The sequence below is a fragment of the Rousettus aegyptiacus genome, unplaced genomic scaffold, assembly GCF_014176215.1.
Source record: "Rousettus aegyptiacus isolate mRouAeg1 unplaced genomic scaffold, mRouAeg1.p scaffold_m13_p_13, whole genome shotgun sequence".
NCBI lineage: Eukaryota > Metazoa > Chordata > Mammalia > Chiroptera > Pteropodidae > Rousettus > Rousettus aegyptiacus.
The window spans coordinates 33,344,933-33,365,281 of NW_023416288.1; the positions used below are offsets into that span (position 1 = coordinate 33,344,933).

General features: G+C 42.5%; 1 protein-coding gene across 5 annotated transcripts in view; it reads right to left on the reverse strand.

Annotated features, from left to right (window-relative positions):
* Nucleotides 1-1,743: 1,743 nt before the first annotated feature.
* The window catches only part of OSBPL3 (oxysterol binding protein like 3), a 152,138-nt gene continuing 133,532 nt past the window's right edge, over nt 1,744-20,349 (reverse strand). For all 5 annotated transcript variants that reach the window (XM_016159530.2, XM_016159533.2, XM_016159528.2 and 2 more), the window contains 7 exons: nt 20,017-20,080; nt 17,008-17,086; nt 15,667-15,811; nt 12,775-12,919; nt 9,361-9,487; nt 7,970-8,092; nt 1,744-5,430 (listed from right to left, as the gene is read on the reverse strand). In XM_016159530.2, coding sequence (XP_016015016.2) covers nt 5,334-5,430; nt 7,970-8,092; nt 9,361-9,487; nt 12,775-12,919; nt 15,667-15,811; nt 17,008-17,086; nt 20,017-20,080 — 780 coding nt within the window. In that variant the 3' untranslated portion in view covers nt 1,744-5,333. The remainder of the gene's footprint in view (nt 5,431-7,969; nt 8,093-9,360; nt 9,488-12,774; nt 12,920-15,666; nt 15,812-17,007; nt 17,087-20,016; nt 20,081-20,349) is intronic.

Below are 20,349 nucleotides of genomic sequence, written 5' to 3' on the forward strand. Positions count from 1 at the left end.
GGTCCATCTGGGTCTGAGCCACCTGGGGAAACTGCGTGTGTGTGTGTGTGTGTGTGTGTGTGTGTGTGTAAAATCACCCCCAGGAGAGCAGCCAAATTTGAGATTCACTGCTAAAGTTGATCTGTCTTTCCCAGTCCGGTATCTGTTTAAATTACAGCATTTACTAAAAAAGAGAGGCTGCCCTTAGCTCATTAAAAATGTTATAACAACAATAATACCATGGAGAAACAAAGACTTTTAAACAGCACAGTTAATCCCAATTCGTCCTTGGTAAAATAACTGCAGCCAAAATTATTTAACAAATCCTAACCTCTCAAAAAAAAAAAAAAAAAAAAGGAAGAAGGAAAAAAAAGGCCATCAAGCCTATTTACTTACTAAAAGTTTATTTACTATAAATTCCTCTGGAAGCCGAGACTGAACTATTCTGGTGAACAGAAGGTTCAGGTGCTTGTTTTTCGGTTTTCTTGGGCCCACCCCCTGTCCCAGGGCCTGGCGAGTTCTTCCTTCGGTCTGGACTTTCTGGCTGAAGCCGTGGGACCCCTTACAACTGTAGCTGCCCTTCCCTCTGGGGCCAGTAATGACTTCTGGCTGGTACTAACGTGTCTACAACCTAGTATTGTCACTAGCAGACCCTTCGTTTAAGTCTCTTGAACTCCAGTTGGGGCTGGGATCTCTTTCCAACTACTATGTCCGTAATAAGACAACCTTGACTGGTTGGCTAGAACAGTGATGTCCTGATTTGCCGGTCACTGATGGCATTAGCTACGGTAATGCTGGTATTCCACTGGTAAGACTCAAAGGTAATATGACTGAGTTTGTATACTAATGGTCTGGAAGTTGTGCCTCCAAATTTTATTGCCGCCTCAAAGTCAATGCCTTAGGATGCTTTAAAACCTATTCCGGTGACAGCCAACACGTTAAAATATTTTGAGATTGCTTTTTAAGATCTCCTTCAGTGTTCATAACACATTCTTTTGAATAAAGCTGGATAATAGTCCTCCTTTGATGGCAGGTTTGATTCACATGAATGGGCAATATCACAATGCAGATACGAAAATCAGTGATAATTTCATTATGTTTATATGCAAGTTTCACTAATTGTCCTCGAAGCATCTTTTATAGCTTCGTTTTCTTTTCTTTTAAGCCAGAATCCAATCAATTTTCATGAATTGCTTTTGGTCGTCTTTTGTGTTTTTAGGGATGCAAAGATGTGACTTTATATGTGTAACTCTGTAATCCTGTGCATTGTGTAACATTAGAAATATACCAGCTTAATCAAATGGAACTTTAGGGAAGGCTACGTGTCTTCGGCATTGCAAAAGACACAGCTTAGGAAATTCTATGAGTCAGTTCTTTGTAAGGGCTATTAGGTCGGTTTGAATAGTCAGAATTTTCCTTCTTCATATTGGGAAACACTGAAAATCATGCTATTTCCACAGCATGTGGGGAGAACAGGTGGGGACCGTCTGGGGTTCGGGCTGTGTCAGACCTTTAGTGCTAACGGCTGGCAGACCTACGTTTGTAGTACACCTTAAAAATGTTGGGAACCAAAGTGTGGCAACTTATGGTTTCCAAGTTTCTTTATGTCCCAGGATATTCTTTCCAACCCCCACTACTTTGGGTAACCTGGTATGTTTCTTCCTCAAAACAGCCTAGGCCAAAGTCTTGCTTTCTCCAATTTCAGCAGCCACATTTACACATTCGTCTGAAAAACAAAAACAAAAACAAAAACAAAGACAAAGGTGGCCTTTTCCATGTTATTTATTCAGTCGACTAGCTGCATGAGGGAGAATAAACAAATTAGTCTTTTGGGGGAGCTTTTGGGCGAGGCAAAGGGGGGTGGGTGAAAGGGTGGGATTTAAACAGAAAATCATCTTGTAAATGATTAGATGGAAGATTTACAAACAGCCATTAAAAAAATACTATCCTCTGAGGGTAACGGAGGAAGATAACATCATCATAAATAAAATAAACGAGCAACTTCTGATCAGTGCATCCCCCACAACCAGCCTCAGAAAACGGTCTGTGCTTCAGACTGTCACGATTCGCAGATACTTACGCGATACATGTTTCCAACAAAGAAAAATAAAGACCAACACCGAGTAACAGATTAATATAACACAGAAAAGAACTGAGCACGTGAAAATAGCTATCATCTGGTAGCAAAAATAGATTTATGCCAATGTTAATATCAAAATTAAAGACATTCACATAAATGATGTCAGTACATTGGAACTATGTTATTCCTAAGATCGTAAGGACAACCCCTTATTGCTTCTACTCATAACTGAAAGGTCTGAGGACATTCTACGATAGCTGGAAGGCATAAATGACTTAGGGAATGTGTAGAAGACCCATAGCAAGGTGCAACAGCCAAATAAAAACTTTGTAGTTTATTATTTCTCTTTTAGGACTGACATCGTTAATAGTAGAACAAGACACCTCATCATACATCTGGAAAATACAGATGAAGGACAATGCTTGAAGCCCAAGCAAAGGATTTATGGGAAGTAATTAAAAGTAGAGTATGAGAAAAGCAGCAGCCCAAATGAAGTAAACATTTAAAAAACTTGGTCTGTATATTTTTTTTTCTCTTTGAGTGTCCCACAGGAAGCACATGGAGACCGTGGAACTTACTGGGGCATTCCGGGGGCCTGACAGGCAGCTAGACTGTTGTCCTAAAGTGAACTCTGTGTAATTAGCACCAGCACCAGCCTGGCTTCCTGCGGGTGAACTGCACAGAGAAGCTGCACTGAGACTTGATTAATAAATCTGACTTAGGGGAATGAATACCAATCCAGGCTTTGGAGCCCGGGGAAGGAAGCAATCTGCTCATCTTCAGACAGATCTTGGGGTAGCGGCCATGGCTATGTGGTGGACTGCACAAAGCCCCACTTCCAAGAAGATCTGTGTCATTCACCATAAATTTGGGATGGACCATTAGTAATAAAATGGAGGTTAAAACATGTATCTCTAATGGTACAGAGATTAGCATTATTTAATTGAGGGATTCAAAGTCCAGAAAATTAGATTTTACCTCATTTCTTCCCAAACAATAGCATGTTTCTGTTTTCTTCATCTTAGAAATATAAAATGCCATTCAGTTACAAATTAGTGGGAAAGCGCTTTTAAAAATTGGGACTGAAGGAGAAAAGAAGCCATTTCCCCCCTCAAGGTAATTTTAAGATTGTATCCGGCTGTATCACCAAGCTGTTCAAATGTCAGAAAAGCCCTTTATAGATGCTGGTAACGACTAGCAGATTTTAAAATTTGCATACAGTTCTGTATCATATTCTAATCCGCCACATCCTCCCCATCTCAAATAAGATAGTAACAAAGATGATATTTGGTTCGTTTAGCCTTGTGATTCCAAAATAAAGCAAAATATCAATTGAAATAACAGCATTGAGACAAAGAAATTCCAAATACTGCGTGACAAAGCTCTATCTGTCTGGGTTGTACTTTTTGTTTTTTTGTTTGTTTTTTTTTGCACCAGCTTCTGGAGCAGGCCTGTTTAATAGTCAATATTACTAAAATTCTGCATTCACCTTCACATTGTGAAAACTAGATTTGTTTTCCCCTTGAGTACCCTTAAATCTACAGCCTGCTTCTTCCTGTCTGCGAGCAGAATTTGGATACAAGCTTGAAAAGAAAAGAACAAAGCACAAACCAAGGAATTTGACTGTGCCATTTAAACTGCTTAGAAATGAGACTGATATTCACATTGCATTCATCTTGACATCTTGACAAAATGGAATGGATGAATACAATATTTAATGAGTCAATTTTTATTTTTAAAATTATAGTCACCTGCAGATTCCCAAATATGCTACTGATCCTCTTTAAACAACTTTCCATTTTGAAAATGCAATCCTCTCCTACTGGGTATTTGGTGTGACACTGAAAAATCATGCATTCTTTTTTTCTGTTATTTATTATACTTTATATTCATAGCATTCTATATGCTCTGAATCTATTTAAATATCTAAAAATGTTTTTGAGAGAAATCCTTATGCTATACCATTTCATTTGATACTCCATAGAATTATTATGGATATTAGAGTAAAAGGCTTAAAAATTAGGCTTTGGTTTTAAGGTAATCTGGGCAGAAGTTGGAATTGCTGTGATCACACAATTTAACTACTGCACACATTCTTATATTGTAATTTGAAATGACACATTTAAAAAGACAAAGTTTCCCCTTTTTGTAGTCATAATCTGTATTATTCAAGACTGCCGCAAAACTCACAAAAGAGTGATGCAAGTAAGAAAAAAGTGTAGGAAAGGGTAAGACACTTAAAGCTTTATCAGAACACAGCACGAAGAAAGAACATCGATTCTCTATGTTTGTCTCTAAGGCAGATGGTCAAACTTTTTACACAAGATCTAAAATACGGTGCTTATTAAGAGGTAGGAAATACCAAAACAGTATTTTAAAACAATCAGTTATTTTGCTAAACTTTTACACAGTCAAACTGCTTGTGTAATGTGCTCATGGTTTTTACACTAAACTGGGACTTCCCACACTCAACAGAGATGTGATCAGACAAGGTGGGATCCAGCTCTCACCCAGGAGGAATTACCTACCTACTGCCTCTCTGGGATTTCATGATGACATTTAATTAATAGGGATTCTTGGATTCACGGCAATTTCTCTGAGTAACAGGGTACGATTGTGCACATAAGGCAATAAAACTATATGGAGGGATGAGCTCAAATGCTTCCTCTTCAAGAAGGTGCCATATGCGTCTTATATAAAAACATACATTCCGCTAAACTTATACCATCCTCTCAACCACCAAAATGCGAATGCAAATATTCTTCAGACTCCAGCACCAGCAGAATTGTTCCGTATGAGCAATTCGAGAGCTGTCTGAGGCAAAAAGAGAGCTGAGCTACCAAATTAAACTTGGGTAGCTTACACGTATGTGGGCGAGTAACCCTGGGCATTCTTATTTCTTAATGCACTGGGGAGAGGTGGATTTTTTTTTTTTCTCCAACATAATTTTATAAGGCATAAATTTGAATTTCCCTAACCTTTGGAAAATTAGTGTTAAAGCTTCTTTTTCAACCCACACATTAACATTTAATCTTTCATTTTTATTAAATAGTTTATGTATAAAAAGAAATATCAAGGTATTCTACATTCATATAAACAATTGTGATAACTCTGAAATTGTAAAGAAACCCACCGAAGAAAATATATACTTAAATACAACGCTAAGCTAAGCACAAGTGATCATTCTAGATAATATCTTCTAAATATATAGACACAGGTTTGTGGCTTCACAAACACAGTGGAAGTACAAGGATGCATCTTTTTTCCCCCTTTTTCACCACAGGACAGGATGGTCCAGTTTGGAAAAGCCAAGATCTTTCCTAAGTTCCAAATAGGTGCCGTTGCTCACCCAAGAATCATCATCGGATTTCCTGTGAAAGATGAAAGAATTTCTTGAAGGCTCTTGAAAACACAGTACTGGTCTCTCTCTCTTTCTCCCTCCGCGGCTCCCCCCACCCCACCATCATTCTAGCGTGCACGCAGTTTCCCTAATGACCCAGTGCGGGAGCCGTGAGGGCACTGGAAGCTTGCAAACCGTTCCATTTCTTTTCACTTTGACTTCTCAGAATTGGAAGCTGCCAAAAATGGTGCTGCTGTGAGAAGACAGCCACTTCCTTGGGTATAACTACGTAAAAGCTAAAACTGATCAGGTGGCTTGGGCTGTTCCTATCAACCAATAGGCGTATTTGTAATTTATAATTGTGACTGATATTGCCATCTGTTTTCAAAGCAAAAGTGGAGAGTGCCTGTTTCTCCACACGTCCAACACAGATTCCCTCCCCCCCTACTTTTTCCCTATTCCAGTAAAGGGATGTGTTTAAAACGAACCAATCTGCACGCTGGGTATTTTACCATGAGACAAAGAGGCCGGATTCCACCCCAGCGGTAGCTCTCACTTGAAATTCCCAGTGATGTTTTTTACCGCTCCTCGGTGACGTCAGTGGAAACATTCGAGCCCCCCATTCCTCTCCAGCATCTCCCTGCTGGGGCCCCTACTGATGACAAACTCTTGCCTTCTCTCCAACTTTTTCTTGGCCACCTCCAATACTCTGACCATTTTACAGACAATCAAAAAAAAGAGCCACGGGCACCCAGCTGCAGCTGCTTTCAGTCCCTTTCTATTCTGAAAGGATTCGCAGATGCTCGCGGCAACAACCTAGACGGCATTTCACATTTTGCACGTAGAGGCTCGTTCGTCTCCCATGGCGCTCCACAGACGTCATGGCGCCATTTTTGATGCCTTCATGTTAGATCAACTTGTCGAATCTCCCTACCTAGTCCTTGAGACTGTTTGGTTGCCCATAATTTTTAATGATCCTAAAAAAAACTGTAGTGAACATGTTCATAAACATAGATTTTCCTTATTTAAAAAATGACACTAGATGATTTATGGGGGGAGAAAAGAGTCGACTTCCTTAAGGGCGTATGTGTATATCTATCAGTTGATCAGCAAATCAGTTGTAAAGGCTGTTCATCTCTCCATGTATCTATCTATCTATTGCCTTTTTCAAAAAATAGTTTAAGGTCTCATTTTTAAAATATTTAAACAAAGTTATGAACATTTTGGGATGAAATGCCCGCCAGTTGCTCTTTAATAGCTCACATCCTGAGTTTTTGGAAATGATCAGAAGGGAGCTGGCAAAATCCACATGAACTCCAGGAAAAAAAGCATTATATTTTGGGGAGAAGACATAACTTGTCGTTTCGCTGTTTTGGAACGCATATTTATTGCTGCTGTGATAGATTAGTCATTAATTCCTTCCAGAAGTGTTTCTGTTGCCCATTAAGAAACCATGTCAACCAAAAACTTTCCCTAAGCAACTTCAGCATGCACCTTTTTAAAAAATCTTTTAAAAAATTTTTAATATATTATAAAAATATTTTTTATTTTTCAATTACAGTTGGCATACAATACTCTACTAGTTTCAGGTGTGTGACGTGGTGATTAGACACTTACATGACTTTCAAAGCGATCCCCCTGATAAGTCTAGCACCCGTCCAACATACACATAGTTACTACAAATCGTTGAGTCTGTTCCTTATGTTCTACTTTTCATCCCTGTGACTGTTTTGTGACTGCCGAATTACACCTCTAACCCTCTTCCGCTTCACCCTCCCATGTGGCAATCATCAAAATGTTCTCTGACATGTGCCTGTTTTAATGTCGATTTTTAAGAAATGAATAAATAAAGAAGCCCTTAAAACCATACAGAGCCCTGGCCTGGTAGATAAAGATCCAGGCCCCGATCTAGAACCTTCCACTGGGTCCTTTGCCTCTGTTCCCGGGGGCTTCATTTCTTCTCAGTTAAAATAAGAGAGCGGCGAAGGGCTGATGCTCTTTGATGCCCCTTTACAGCTTCCAGTCTATTTTTTACCACAACTTTCTTGGCAAAGTATTTTAAAGCAAACAATAAATGTTCTAAACCCAAGCCAAAGCGTATAGGCTTTTCTGCAGGTCAGAATCAGACTACTTGGACTTCCCATTTGGGTGGCCAGTGGGGTGACCATTAATTATCTCTGTCGCTGTGTAAAATATACCCAGGTGGGTGACCAAGTTCAGACACGGTTTTTGCAAGCCGGCCTGGCACTGGGAGTCAGGTTAGGGTGGTCTCGTTGCTTCTGCCGCAAGCAAGCACTAACTGAGCAGTTCCTCCGCACGCTCCTGGGGCGAGGTCCTGAGAGGCAGCTGGGAAAGCAAGAAGGACGCCAGACAAAGGAAGACCCCACTGCCGCGGGGCACAGGCCAAGGGACAGCCTAGAGCCTGGCGTCCACAGACAGTCAGGGCACTCTAAAGAGGAGAAATAGCCAGACCGCTCTGACCTGCGGAGGGGACACACCTGCTCACGCTCCTCCTCTGACGAGAAACCGGAAACACCAGGTGTCGCCCTGGCCTGTCGGGGGGCACGCACCTGAAAAACCGAGGCTGGTGCTCCACGCAGTTTTCCTCCAAGACCCGCCGCCTTTCTCTCTGTAGCTGTTCGATCCTCTGCTTTTGGGTTTCGGCTTCTTCTATGTTTCCTTCTTCCAGAAACCTGAAGTGTGGAGGGTTAAAAAAAAAAAAAAAAAGGACTATGAATTCCATGAAAATATAACAATCATTACTGCTGATATTCCAAATGCTTCCCTAGACATACGACCCCCGCTCCAGGCCTTAGAGACATCTTTTGAGGTAGTTAGGAGAGATATTTTGAATTGGCGATATATACATGGTACAAGAAATCACGTCTGTAAAAAGGAATCTGGGGTAAAGTTCCCCTCTCATCCTTCTCCCCAGTCCTACCGTTAGCTCCCCGTCCCACCCATTTTCATGCTCCCACCACAGATAATGCACTGGTGGCTTCCAGTGCATTCTTCTAGGGATTGTTGATATGTATATAAACAAGCGTTAATATATAGTCTTATCCCTTCCTCCGTTTTCAAAACATAAAAGGTAGCATGTGACACATAGTGTCTATACCTTGGTTTCTTGTCTTGTTTTACTTTTTACCTAACAATATATCTTGGAGATCTTTCTTGGTAACTAACATACAGGCATTTCATTTTTTAATAGTGGTATAATATTCCACTGTGTGGATATACCTGAATTTATTTAAACAATTTCCTACTGTTAGACATTTGGGATGTTCCCACTTTTTTAATGTTACAATAATGCTATGATGACCATGTTTACCTGTCATTTTGCATGTGGGTTAGTAAAGTCCATAAGGAGGAGTTTCTAGAAGTGAAATTGCCGAATTAAAGGTATCGTGCGTTACTTTTTTCTTTTAAATAAAGTCAAATTTTACCTTTCTTTCCCCTCCTAGGTTTTGAGTCTTATTAGAAAGACCTTAGGGAAGAGATTATTCTTTCTATTTTACAGAGTTGGAAACTGAGGCTGGGAAAGATGAAAAGTCTTATCATCTGCCACACAGCTTGTTAGCAGCAAACAAAGAATCAGATGTTAGATTTCAGGGCATCAAAATAATTTAAAATCAAGGGGTCAGGGGAGCCAGATGCTTCTTTCCTCTTTCAAATAGACAGTATCTAGTGTATGCAGTTAAACTCTGAGAAACAAACGCGTTTTTGATATTTCAAAAGAACCGGGGCTCTACTGATGAATAAGAGTCATGCCACACACAGCTCCAAGCTGAGCTCCATTCCTTCCAGATAATTGCTTAAAGTCCCCTTGGACCTCGATTCCTGGTGGCATTCTCTCTCTCTCTCTTAGGCTCCTCTGGTGGCCTGGGAGTTGTTAATAGGGACTTTTTATAAAAAAAAAATTTTACATCTCTGGAGATAAAGCGCTTTAAGAAATGCTTACCTTTGGTCCGGCCTAAATCGGGTGTCTGTAGGTGGTAATGAAGACACACATAACGGATCGATGTCATTTAATTCCAGTGCAAACTGTGTGAAGCCATAGTACTGCTCGTAGCCTTTCGGCATGGGATCTAAAAGAAAAAGAGATCCTTCATCCCTAGCTTGCATTTCATTTACATCACATTTTAGTTCCTTCACCTTTTGCATCTCAGACCAGCTATAACTTTTCTCTCCCAGCTCTAAACTCTTCCAATTCTATTAAAAGAGTCTGGCTAGCAAATAAGAGCTGAATAGTTCTCCATAAATTTTCTCCTCTGTAAGTTTTCTTCTACCTACAAGGGTAAGGCCTCCTTTGTGTAGTCACACAGTGAATTTATAAAACATTGTGAAGTTTCTATCCTGTTTAAGCTATAAAAATAATTTATTACGCAAATAAAGATGATAAAAAGAACTCTAGGTCTATTTCTCCTGACTAACAAGACTGTCACTCTCGAGAATTTTTTGCGTAAGAGATGTTAAATTCTGAAACTCTGTCTAGTACCTAAAATAGTCCTGAACCCCTAGCAAGTGGTCAATAAATGTTACTCTTTTTTTTTCCTACCTGCCTTTCTTTTCACTAACTCTTGCTTCTTTAAATTTCACATATTTTAATTTAAGACCATCTCAGCAGAGGCCAGGAATAGAGATGGATTGCCCTGGCAGAAACAATGCCATCTAGAACCAAAGGGGACAGAGAAAACAGACTGTTGGACCATTGGTATTTTACAAGATGGGACCGTACATCTCTCCGGCTGAGGACATGTGTTATCCTTCAAGAAAAGACAGGAATGACTGAAAGTGAAGATGACTCAGAGCTCATCAGGCTGCCACTCCCACCACAGGCCCAGACTACACAGACCCAGAGGGCAAGGCTGCCTCTGCCTTTCAAAGGGCGAGGCCACGGCTGCAGCCTTGACATGCCAAGTTGCCACCACCTGCCATGGGTGGGGACTATGGGAGGCAGGGCCACTGCCCCAGGGGGCCCAGAAGGCTGGGCATTGAACCAAAGAGGATTATTCTAGAGCCTTAGGATCGAATGGCATTTTCCTTGCTAGTTTTAGGCTTGCTCAGGCCTATCACCTCTTCCTTCCTTCCTTTCTCGCTTTTGGAATGTCTGTCCTAGGCCGGTCCCGCCACTGAATTTGGGAAGCGCATTTTGGTTTCATGGGCTCACAGCTAGAGAGGATGCATCACACCTCACGTCTTACCCACAACTGATTTAGATGACATTGTGATGAGACTTTGGACTTTAGAGAGGATGCTGAGATGAGTTAAGACTTTTGGGGCTGTTAGGATGGAGAAGATATAGTTTGCATGTAAATTTGGGGGACCAGGGACAGAATGTTATGGACCGAATATTTGTATCCTCCCCAAATTCACGCATTGATGCTCTATCCCTCAATGTGGCTATATTTGGAGATGGGGGCCTCCGAGGAAGTTAGACATGGCTAGAACTGTGGGGTCCAGATCTGGAGGCTGTCCACAAGCCAGGAAGAGACCCCTCATTAGAACCCAGATTTTGTAGGACCTTGATCTTTGGATTCCTCTAGAACTGTGAGAAAGGAAATTTCCGTTGTTTAAGCCACGCAGTCTGTGGTATTTTGTTATAGCAGCCCAAGTAGATTAATGTGGGTGTATTGCCTTAACTTGAACTCCAGCTAAAAATACCTAAATTTACATATTGGATAAGTCAGATGTAGACTAATAAATTCACTCCTAGCCTGAGCTCGCATAATCAAACACAAGGGCTTTCTACAAACTTTTTTACAGACCATGTTTTGAAGCTTCAGAGTTCCCTCTGTCAAGTTCTAGGTCTAATTCTCTGTGTCTCCTAAACAAGAAAATAACAGCAAAGCTTCCTAATGTGCCTGCAAAAACCCACCCCAATCTCTGTCCACCAGAGTGAAGATAGCAGTTTTTCCTGAAGATGGACCAGGGGTGCTCAGAGCCAAGGCAGAGATAAAAACTCAGTGAATAACAATGACCATAAGAATAACACCTTATACAGTGTTCTTTCATCAAGGTACTTCTTTAACATCCAGAAAGACTGGATATATACTTTAAGCAAAGGAGAGCGTGTGTCACTCACGGAATCTCACACATGCCTCCAACCTCTGAAGCTAAGAAGGCGGTTACTGTGCCAATCCATCCTAGCTTCAAGGCAACCTCTGTATGGAGGAAGATGTGGCTGCTACCCATCAGAAGAAACATTGCTGGCTGCCTCCTCTACGTCATCTCCCTTTCTTACTTGCCAATGGGAAACTGCTCTGGTCAGGTGGCATTGTGCCCTCCCTAGGGGATGAACGTAAACCCACCTGAATCGCTCCTATCTACCCAGTTGCCTGGGATTGGTGCACGGATGGGTTTGGACCCACTTCAGGCTGACACAATATAAAGATACACACACGTTTGCTAGGGGATCGTAGGAAATATTTCATTCCTGAGAAAAGAGAGGCAAAAGTGAAGAAAGCTCTTTTGTCCTCCCTCCTCCCTGTTGGGTGAACTGTCACATTGGGCTGTGACATTGAATCATGACAACTGTTGCACACCTCCGAGGGGACGCATCACTGCCAGGCTGGGAGTGACAGAACACGCTCTCACGGATCTGTGCACTCGACACAGGTAAGTTATCTGTCAACAACCTTTGGACCATCCACCCCCTCCTTTAAGTATTAGTCCATATCCTAATGGTTTAAGCCACTATTAGAATGGTTTTCTCATTTATTTATTTATTTATTTATGATCAATCTAAAGCATCCTAACAGTGGTCCCTCAGAACAAAGGTTTGATAACATGACCATGACTTGGAAACAGATTTATCAGATCGGAAGATGATCTAAAGTCTTAAAATGTTCTGTGGACATGTTACGAAGGTTTGGCTTCCCTTGTCCTTCTCCTCATTGCTGCTTCAAGGACTCAGCATCCTTCTAGAATGACAGGATAGATCAGAGTGGCTTGTGGTATTGGGTGAATCTGCGGGAGACCCACTCTTGTGGAACCTTCAAGTCACATGCTTTGCCAGTAACATTTTTCTCTGTCTTACTCTAGAATGACCTCTTGAACTTTACCAATATTCCTTTTTAGTGCCCAATATAGGCATAGGAATGATGTGTGTTGATTGGAAGATAGTGTGACCGTGGATTAGCAATGGCTTTGTCCTGGGATTAAGGACACAGGACCTGCCAGCCCAGCTGAGGTCTTGTTGATAAGCAAGAGAATGAGTCTGAGCTATGCTTAGGTGAATGGAAGACAGGCCAATAGCTCGAACACAGTTCAGAGCAGGCTGGAGACACTGACGGGCACTGAGGCCCGCCCATCTGCGGTTCCTCTGGCCACGCCCCCCGCCCTCTGCCCAGGGCTGATTGACCCGGGTACTAACTCGCTCTCCAGACGCAGGCGGACGAGGAGGAGCCACCGCAGTAGATGCTTTCGTGCCATTTCCCGAACAGCCGGTGCACTGCGTTTCCACTCCTGTCAAACACCGTGCCTTCGATCTCGCGGGCATTGGTGCTCCAGTATTTGGCCTAGGATTCAAATGAGAGTTGTCTGTGTAGTATTTTGGGGTCAACTAATTACAGATACTAAGAGGGAGGAAAGATATAAAAGAGAAGCATAAGGATAATTCTATACGACATACAGTTCTGGGTTTTATCTTTTTTCCTTCAAAATCATGCTTTTAATTGTTTAATAAAAAGTAATAGCTAACCCTTTAGTTACAATTTGCAACTAACTCAATAACCACCATTTGATACTTTTGTGTGTGTGTGTATAAGGTATATTTTTCCCCCTATTTTTTCTGCATGCAATGTAGGAAGGAAAGGCTCGGTTCTTACACATCAATGGAATAGAGTGGTGGCCCTGAATGCCCCTCCTGTGGAACTGATGTCCCCAGGCTCTCATTGTGGCTCTGACTATTGTAATTTAAGAGAAATGTAATTCATATATTTTTTTCCCTAAAGGAACTAGACAGTCCTTTGTAAACTAATCAAGGAAGCTGCTCTGTAAACCAATCAATTTTCAGTTTATTCTGTTATTCTTTTTTTAACCCCAAAACTAGATCTGTTCATCTAACCTGCAGGAACCTTATCCACACTGAATCAATCCTTCCAAGTCTAAGCCTGGCTCAGCTCGCCTCACCTCAGCCTGTCGGTATACACAGTACCACACTGCAACCAGCAGAGGGCGCTCCAACTCTCTAGAGTGGATTTTCCCCCAAATCTCCCAGTTACCCGGCTGCCCTAAAAATCTCTACGACAGAACAGAAGGCATTACTCCATAAATCAAAAATCCTAGTACTATTTTCAGCCAAAACAGAATCCGTATTTGGAAACCAATAAAGTTGAGTGGCATTTCCAGGCCGTATTCTGGTGGATAGGCTGCCTCATTCCAAGTCTGTGATCAAAGTGGGAGGGAGGGAGAGGCGAGCAGCGTCTTGCAGCTGAAGCAAAAAGTGAGTTCCCACATCACGCAGAAATGGGGAAAAGGAGTACAAACACTGTCCGGGCTCTTAAGTTTAATCTGAAGCGGGAGTCAGATTTTCCCTTGCCGGTATCTGCCAGAAATTCCAATGCTGGCAACACAGCGAATGTCTCGGAGGGAGGCAGGCGGGCCCCACAGCGGACGGCTGCATCTGCTTCCAGATTCTCTTTCCACACCAGATGCACAGCCGATGTTCTAACTCTTTTCATCTCTCGTGGCTACAAAAAATCTATTCTCTGGCCCTAAGTGGATGAGTACCGACTGGGTCAGTAGTAGAAACGTAAGCTAAAGACATTTCCATGGGGGGAAATGCTGAGATCTAGGTGGCCCTTACCTGGATCACAGGTGTATAGATACCTGCTCCAGTCTGCCCTTTGCTGCTGCTTCTTCTTCTTTTTTTCTTTTTGCAGAGAGTTTAGATGAAGCTTTCAAGGCAGGGTCGTTTTAATTTTACCTCAAATCACTACTAGCTTCATGTCTGACTTACATGATATGAGAAGGACCCCGACCCACCTCTCCATAATGTCCTCTACCAGCGACAGGTGGTCCAGAGAGGTACCACATGACGTCACACAACTGGAATCTAATTTCTCAGCTTCTCTTGATCTTAATCGAATGAAAAGATTCCTTGAGGAGTGTGACACTTTAAGGCCATTTTTAAGTGCATCGGATTTTTAAAGGCAAGAGGGAATCCAGGAGGGAGCAGGTGGAGGAAGGGCTCCCATCAAGGCAGTTGAAAAGGGAACCAGACTCTTCCCCATGTTTTTTGCCTCAGGCCGGTCTGTTCATTATTCTCGTGACTGCTCACAGGCCTTCGCTGGGTGCCAGGCAGCACGTCCAGGCACCAGGCTACAGCCCTGAGCAAGACCTGCCAGGCTTTTGCTTTTCTGGGGTCAGGAATGGTGAGGAGAATGTGGGGAACAGAAAATAAACAAGTAAAACAATAGCGAGCAAGCTCACTGCAGACGGTAATAAAAATTTTGAAGAAAATGGGATACGTAGAGAGTGGCCAACAAGACGGGGTGGGCGGTGGAAGGGTCTGGGGAGAGGGGTCCAAGCAGAAGGAAATGGAGAGAGAAGGAGAGCCAGCGTGGCCACAGGGCAGCGAGGGAGAAAGGGACGAGGACGGGGCGCGTGTGTGTGTGCGCGTGAGCGTGTGCACACGCGTGTGTGCACATGAGGGGTGTGGTGGGGAGTGCAGGCTGTGTAAGAACGCTTTTACTCATAAAGGTGGAAGTTGTCAGAGGATTTTGCTCACATTATGACATGACTTCCTTTTTTCCCCTTCAGTCGTGGTAAATGACACACACAACATAACATTTACCCTCTTAACCATTTCTAAGAGTCTAATTCAGTGGCATTACGTACATTCGCCATGTTGTGCCGCCACCACCACCTTACATATTTCTGGGAATTTTTCATCTTCCCAAACTGAAATTCTGTACCCATAAGCACTCACTCCCCATCCCTTCCTCCGCTACTTCCTGTCGCTGTGGCTTTGACTGCTCTAGGTGCTCCATGTGAATGGAATCGCACATTGTTTGCGCTTTCCTGTCTGGCTTAGTTCATCCGGCATAATGTCTTCGAGTTTCGTCCATACTTTAGGACAATGACTCATGTTTTAAAAGGGCCCCTCTGGCTGCCGCAGGGGGGACAGACCACAGGGGATTGAGGGGGGAAGGAAGGGGCTAGGAGGGACCCTGGCCCTGGTCCAAACGAGAAAGGTGCGTCTGGGCCCAGAGGGCCCCTAGCATTGCACGTCTGCTGGCACCAAAGGAGAGACCCCGTTTACCTTTATAAAATTCACTTTGCAGTAGCAGGAATCGTCATTCAGATTCCGGATGACAATCTCTCCGTAGTGCTCAATCCACCTCTGCCCGCTCAAGATGTTATGGATGCAAGAGGTCACTTTGTTCCACTCGAAATGATCTCCGAAGCTGAAGAGGAAGAGGGGAGAGGAACAATTCCCAGAGGAGCCGGCAGGCGGCAAATGCAAACAAGCACTGCTATTTCAAAAATGCAGTCACGTGACGAATTACCCAGTCCTTCACCTGCAGAGCCAACACCAGCTGCGCACGGACGCCGTGCTGGGCGTCCGAGCGTTCGCCCTCCAAGGACATGTATGTGCCACTCGGGTGACAGCAGTGAGACTCGGGCACCCAAGAAGCTGCCAGGGGCTTCACCGGAAGCTGGTGATTTCCTAAAACCACCATGCCCTCCTTCGCCAAAGGAGGAATCTGGGAGCCCGAGGTGGGCTCTAAAGTCACCAAACAAGCAAAGGGAAGTGGCAATGAGGAAAGTATTGGGGGTTTTCACGATTTTCTCTCTCTACACATACTTGTATACACGCATATACACACACATATACACAATAAGTACATACATATTTATGTGTGTATATGCATGCACATATGTATATACACACCTATATCTTATAGATGAATCTTAAGATAAATATATCTTAAATCTTTTGCAGCGAGAAAGTATTCTGATACTACTTTCAGAGTTAAATAGTAATTATAAGGATAATAGTAATAAGACCAAACACATGGCACATGCTATGCGCCAAGTACTATTTTATGTACTTTGCGTATATTCTGTTAAATCTTCAAAACGGTCCTACAAAGCACATGGCTTGTTATCCCCATTTTATAGAAGAAGGTATTGGTGATCAGAAAGGTTAAGCAACCTCCTGAGGATTTGCAATTGGTAAGAAGCAGAGTGAGCATATGCGCCCTGGTAGCCCAGGCCCAGAGGCCACGTTCACAACCACTTTGCTTTATGAATAAGTATCAGTGATGGCTGAAGGGTCAAGGCCATATCTTTCTTAAAGGAATTTGGACAGTAAGGCAGGACAACATTAAAGGAAAACCATGATTCTTAATTTCATTACAAAGCAGGAATGAGTTTTTAAAAAGCTGCTATGCAGGAAACTTTGGCCTCCAGGAAGCATTTTTTATTTGCAGGAAAGAAGGTGTGAGGTTGTCAAAATGAGGAACATCTGAACCTATCATCAAACAGATTAAAGGAAAAAAGCATACACGCAATGCCTCGGGGGACAGTGGGTATCCCCTTCCTAAAGCGGCATGTTGGCCCTAAATTCTATAAAGTTCCTGACCACAGTAGAACTTACGCTGGCAGAGTCACATGAGTTGTGCCAATGGGAACAATTTCCATGGATTTGCCCCAGAATTTGTTTTTCCATCTCACATCTGAAATGAAATACCAAATATTACATATTTAGCAGGAGAGCTAGGTAAATAAAAAAAAGAATTTCTTGGGCTGTATAAATGATTGATCATGATATAGAACAATCTCTTCATAATAAAAGCCATTATTATATAGGACAACTTTTTGTCCTCTGTAAGTACCAGCTGAGTACCTAAAACAGAATCTGGGAAACTAGCATCATAAGATCAAGTTCCTCCTTTGGAACAGCTCACAATGTGTAAGGCAGACAGAAGTGAAAACTCGCAAGGCCCACACAGAGGTATAAACAATTACTTAGTATGTCGTAAGGTAAAAATGAAACTAAAAAAGAAGGAATAACCAGCATCCTTGGTTATTCAGAAGAGGCTTGCCTGAAGGGGCCACTTAAATTGGGCTTTGATGAATACGTAGGAGTTGACCAGGCATAGAAAAAGTAATTGAATGCAGAAGGCATAGCTTGCTCAGAGGGGTAGGGGGAGGTATAAGAGCATGGTGTGCTTCTGTTTATTGGTCCCAGATTGTCTAAAGAGGACTAGAAAGACTGAGTACAAAAAAATAGTGAGCTCTACAGCCTGGCTAAGAAGACTGGTTTGTGTGCGCTGGGAGGAAACAGGTGTTTGTTTAGACAGAAGTGATGTGATTAGATACAGACATTGCAAAGACAACTGGCAAAAACAGCAGCAGGAGAGATGAGGAGCAGGTAACAAGTTACAGGGCTACTGCAGTTGCTCAGGAGTTAAAAACGAGGAGGACGAAGCGAACCAAGCCAGTGGTGGGAGGGGAGGATCCCAGAACCATTCAAAAAGGAAAAGCAGAGCTGGGCGACACGTTAGATGCAGACTGCGAATGACAGGAAGACTTTGTGGACAATTTCAGACTTTTCCAACTTGCATGAATGGTGGTACCGACAGGAAGACGGGGGATAGAAAGAGAATGGCGGAGACCGATGATGGCTCTGGCTGCTTCGTGACGACACACAGACCACAGGGCCGCAGAGGGGAAAGCAGGGTGGCCGGTAGGGGGCCGGGGTCCAGGAGCGAGGCGGGGAGGGACCACGGAGCCTCTGGCCACATATCACATGATTTCATTTATATGAAATATCCAGAATAGGTAAATCTATAAAGACAGAACGTAGGTGAGCGTTTGTCTCAGGATGGAAGCGGGTGATGGGAGTAGAAAGTTGGGGTGGGAGAGGGTATTGGCTAACGGGGTTTCTTTTTGGAGTAATAAAAATGTTACAAAAGTGATTGTGGTGATGATTGTACAATATACTAAACATACTCCCTGGCTAGACTAAAAACCATTGATCTCTCAATAAAGTTGCTACAAAAAAAAGAGAACTGTCTGTTTAAAGCAAAAACAGTAGCAATGTATTGCAAGATTTATAACATACATAAGTAAAATGTATGTCCACAATAGCTTAAAGGTCGAGCGAGGGGAAATGGAAGTGTATTTTGTAAGTTTCTTATCCTGTAGGTGAAGCGGCATAATACGACTAGAAGAGAGACTGAGATACCTTGAAGAGCTATAATGTGAATCCTAAAGTAACAACTAGAAATGAAACAAAGAGCTATAGCTAATAAGCCAACATAGGAGACATAATGGAATAATAAAAAGCACTCGGTCCAACGAGAGGCAGAAAAAAGGAGATGCAACAAACAGAAACGAGAGGCCAGATTGAAATCCAGCTGCATCAATAATCGCAATAAATGTTAATGGTCTAAACAACCTTACTAAAATGTAGAGAAGCGTCAGGTTAGGTTTTATTTGTTTGTTTGTTTGTTTGTTTTCAGGCTGGCTTTTAAAAAGTAAGATTTGGGAGTCACAGGCCTATGGGATATAACAGGTGGGACTGCCCACGAAAGGCTGATGGGTAAGAAGAGAAGGGAGCCGAGGAGAAAACGGGGTGACGGAAGGCGCACACAGGAACGGCTTTAAAGACACTTCCCATCACGTAACACATAACTTAGTAATACAGAGCTCAGAGGCCAAGGACACTTAGCAAGTAGGAGGTTAGAGATCTCACGAGAATTCTTTCCAGAGGATTTCAGCGAAAGTCAGAGAAGTTTCTTGCCAAGCTTCAATTCTAAACTTTAGGAGCAAAGATTCAGAAAAGAAGCTGCAGTACTTGTGACCTAACCTGGTAATTCTGATTGCCTCCAGGGAGAGGAACTGAGGGGCTGGGACTAGGGCGAGGGAAATACTCTTTCAAATCTTTTAAATTCTATAGTTTTTTTTTTTTTTTTTTTTAACGCAGTGTGGCAAATCAGGTGTTAAAACTGTTAGCAGAGAAAAACGCTGTAAAAACTGACATGTGCTCATTGTTTAAAACCCCAGGATGCTCAAATTTTCTTTCTGTAGTACGCTCTTTTGAATACATAAATGAGTTATAGAAATTAATTAATCTATTTAAAAAATATTTGCAACTTTACTTATTCTTCATAACAATCTATCCCCTCCGAAATGCAAAACATAACGTGAATATAGGTACAAAACCTCCAAATTGAAAAAAAAGTCAGCAAAGTAAAATGTGATTTTAGAGACAAAAATAAACATTTTTAAAAGCAAAAAAACCCCTCTGCTGTCTGATAAATAACTAAAAGTGTTTCCTGTCTCATGAAATACTCAAGGTATTTAAAGTAGTTATGGAATAAGATAGAGAAAAATTACAGGAATAAGATGGTGGTGATCGAGACAAAGAATTTTCTGAAAAGAGGACAACCAAATTATCTACCTTAGTCCTCAGTTATGAAGCAGACGAACATCAGTTATTGTTCAGAGATGGGAGGCAAGTACATTAAGTGGTACAGATCTCCACAAGGCCCAAGTTCAGGGCCTACTTTTCACCTCAACAAGCATTTACAGTAGTTCCTGAATAAAATAAATCTAGCATCACAAAAAATGATGAGAGGGAAATAGGACAGCACGTTACCTTGCCAGAAAACAAAGTTCCCAGACTCGGCATGACACGCAGAGATGGGCGGATGGTGGCTGACCTGATGGAAACAAAGGCCAGAAAGCAAAACATTGATTAACGTTTGTGCCTCACGAAATCCAGCCCTCCCGTGCGCTGAGACGGAACACCACACTCGCTGTCTACATGAACGAAAGCTTCTCTTAGTTTCCTTTCACCAAGTCTGTCCTCGAGAGAGTGCTCCTGACACCGTCAGCTTCGATTTGCTCGAGTTCATTCGGGGCGAGAAGAAATCGGGTGAATGGAATGGAAGCCACCAGAAGCCTCGGAGAAAAGCAGCTACGTGGCGAG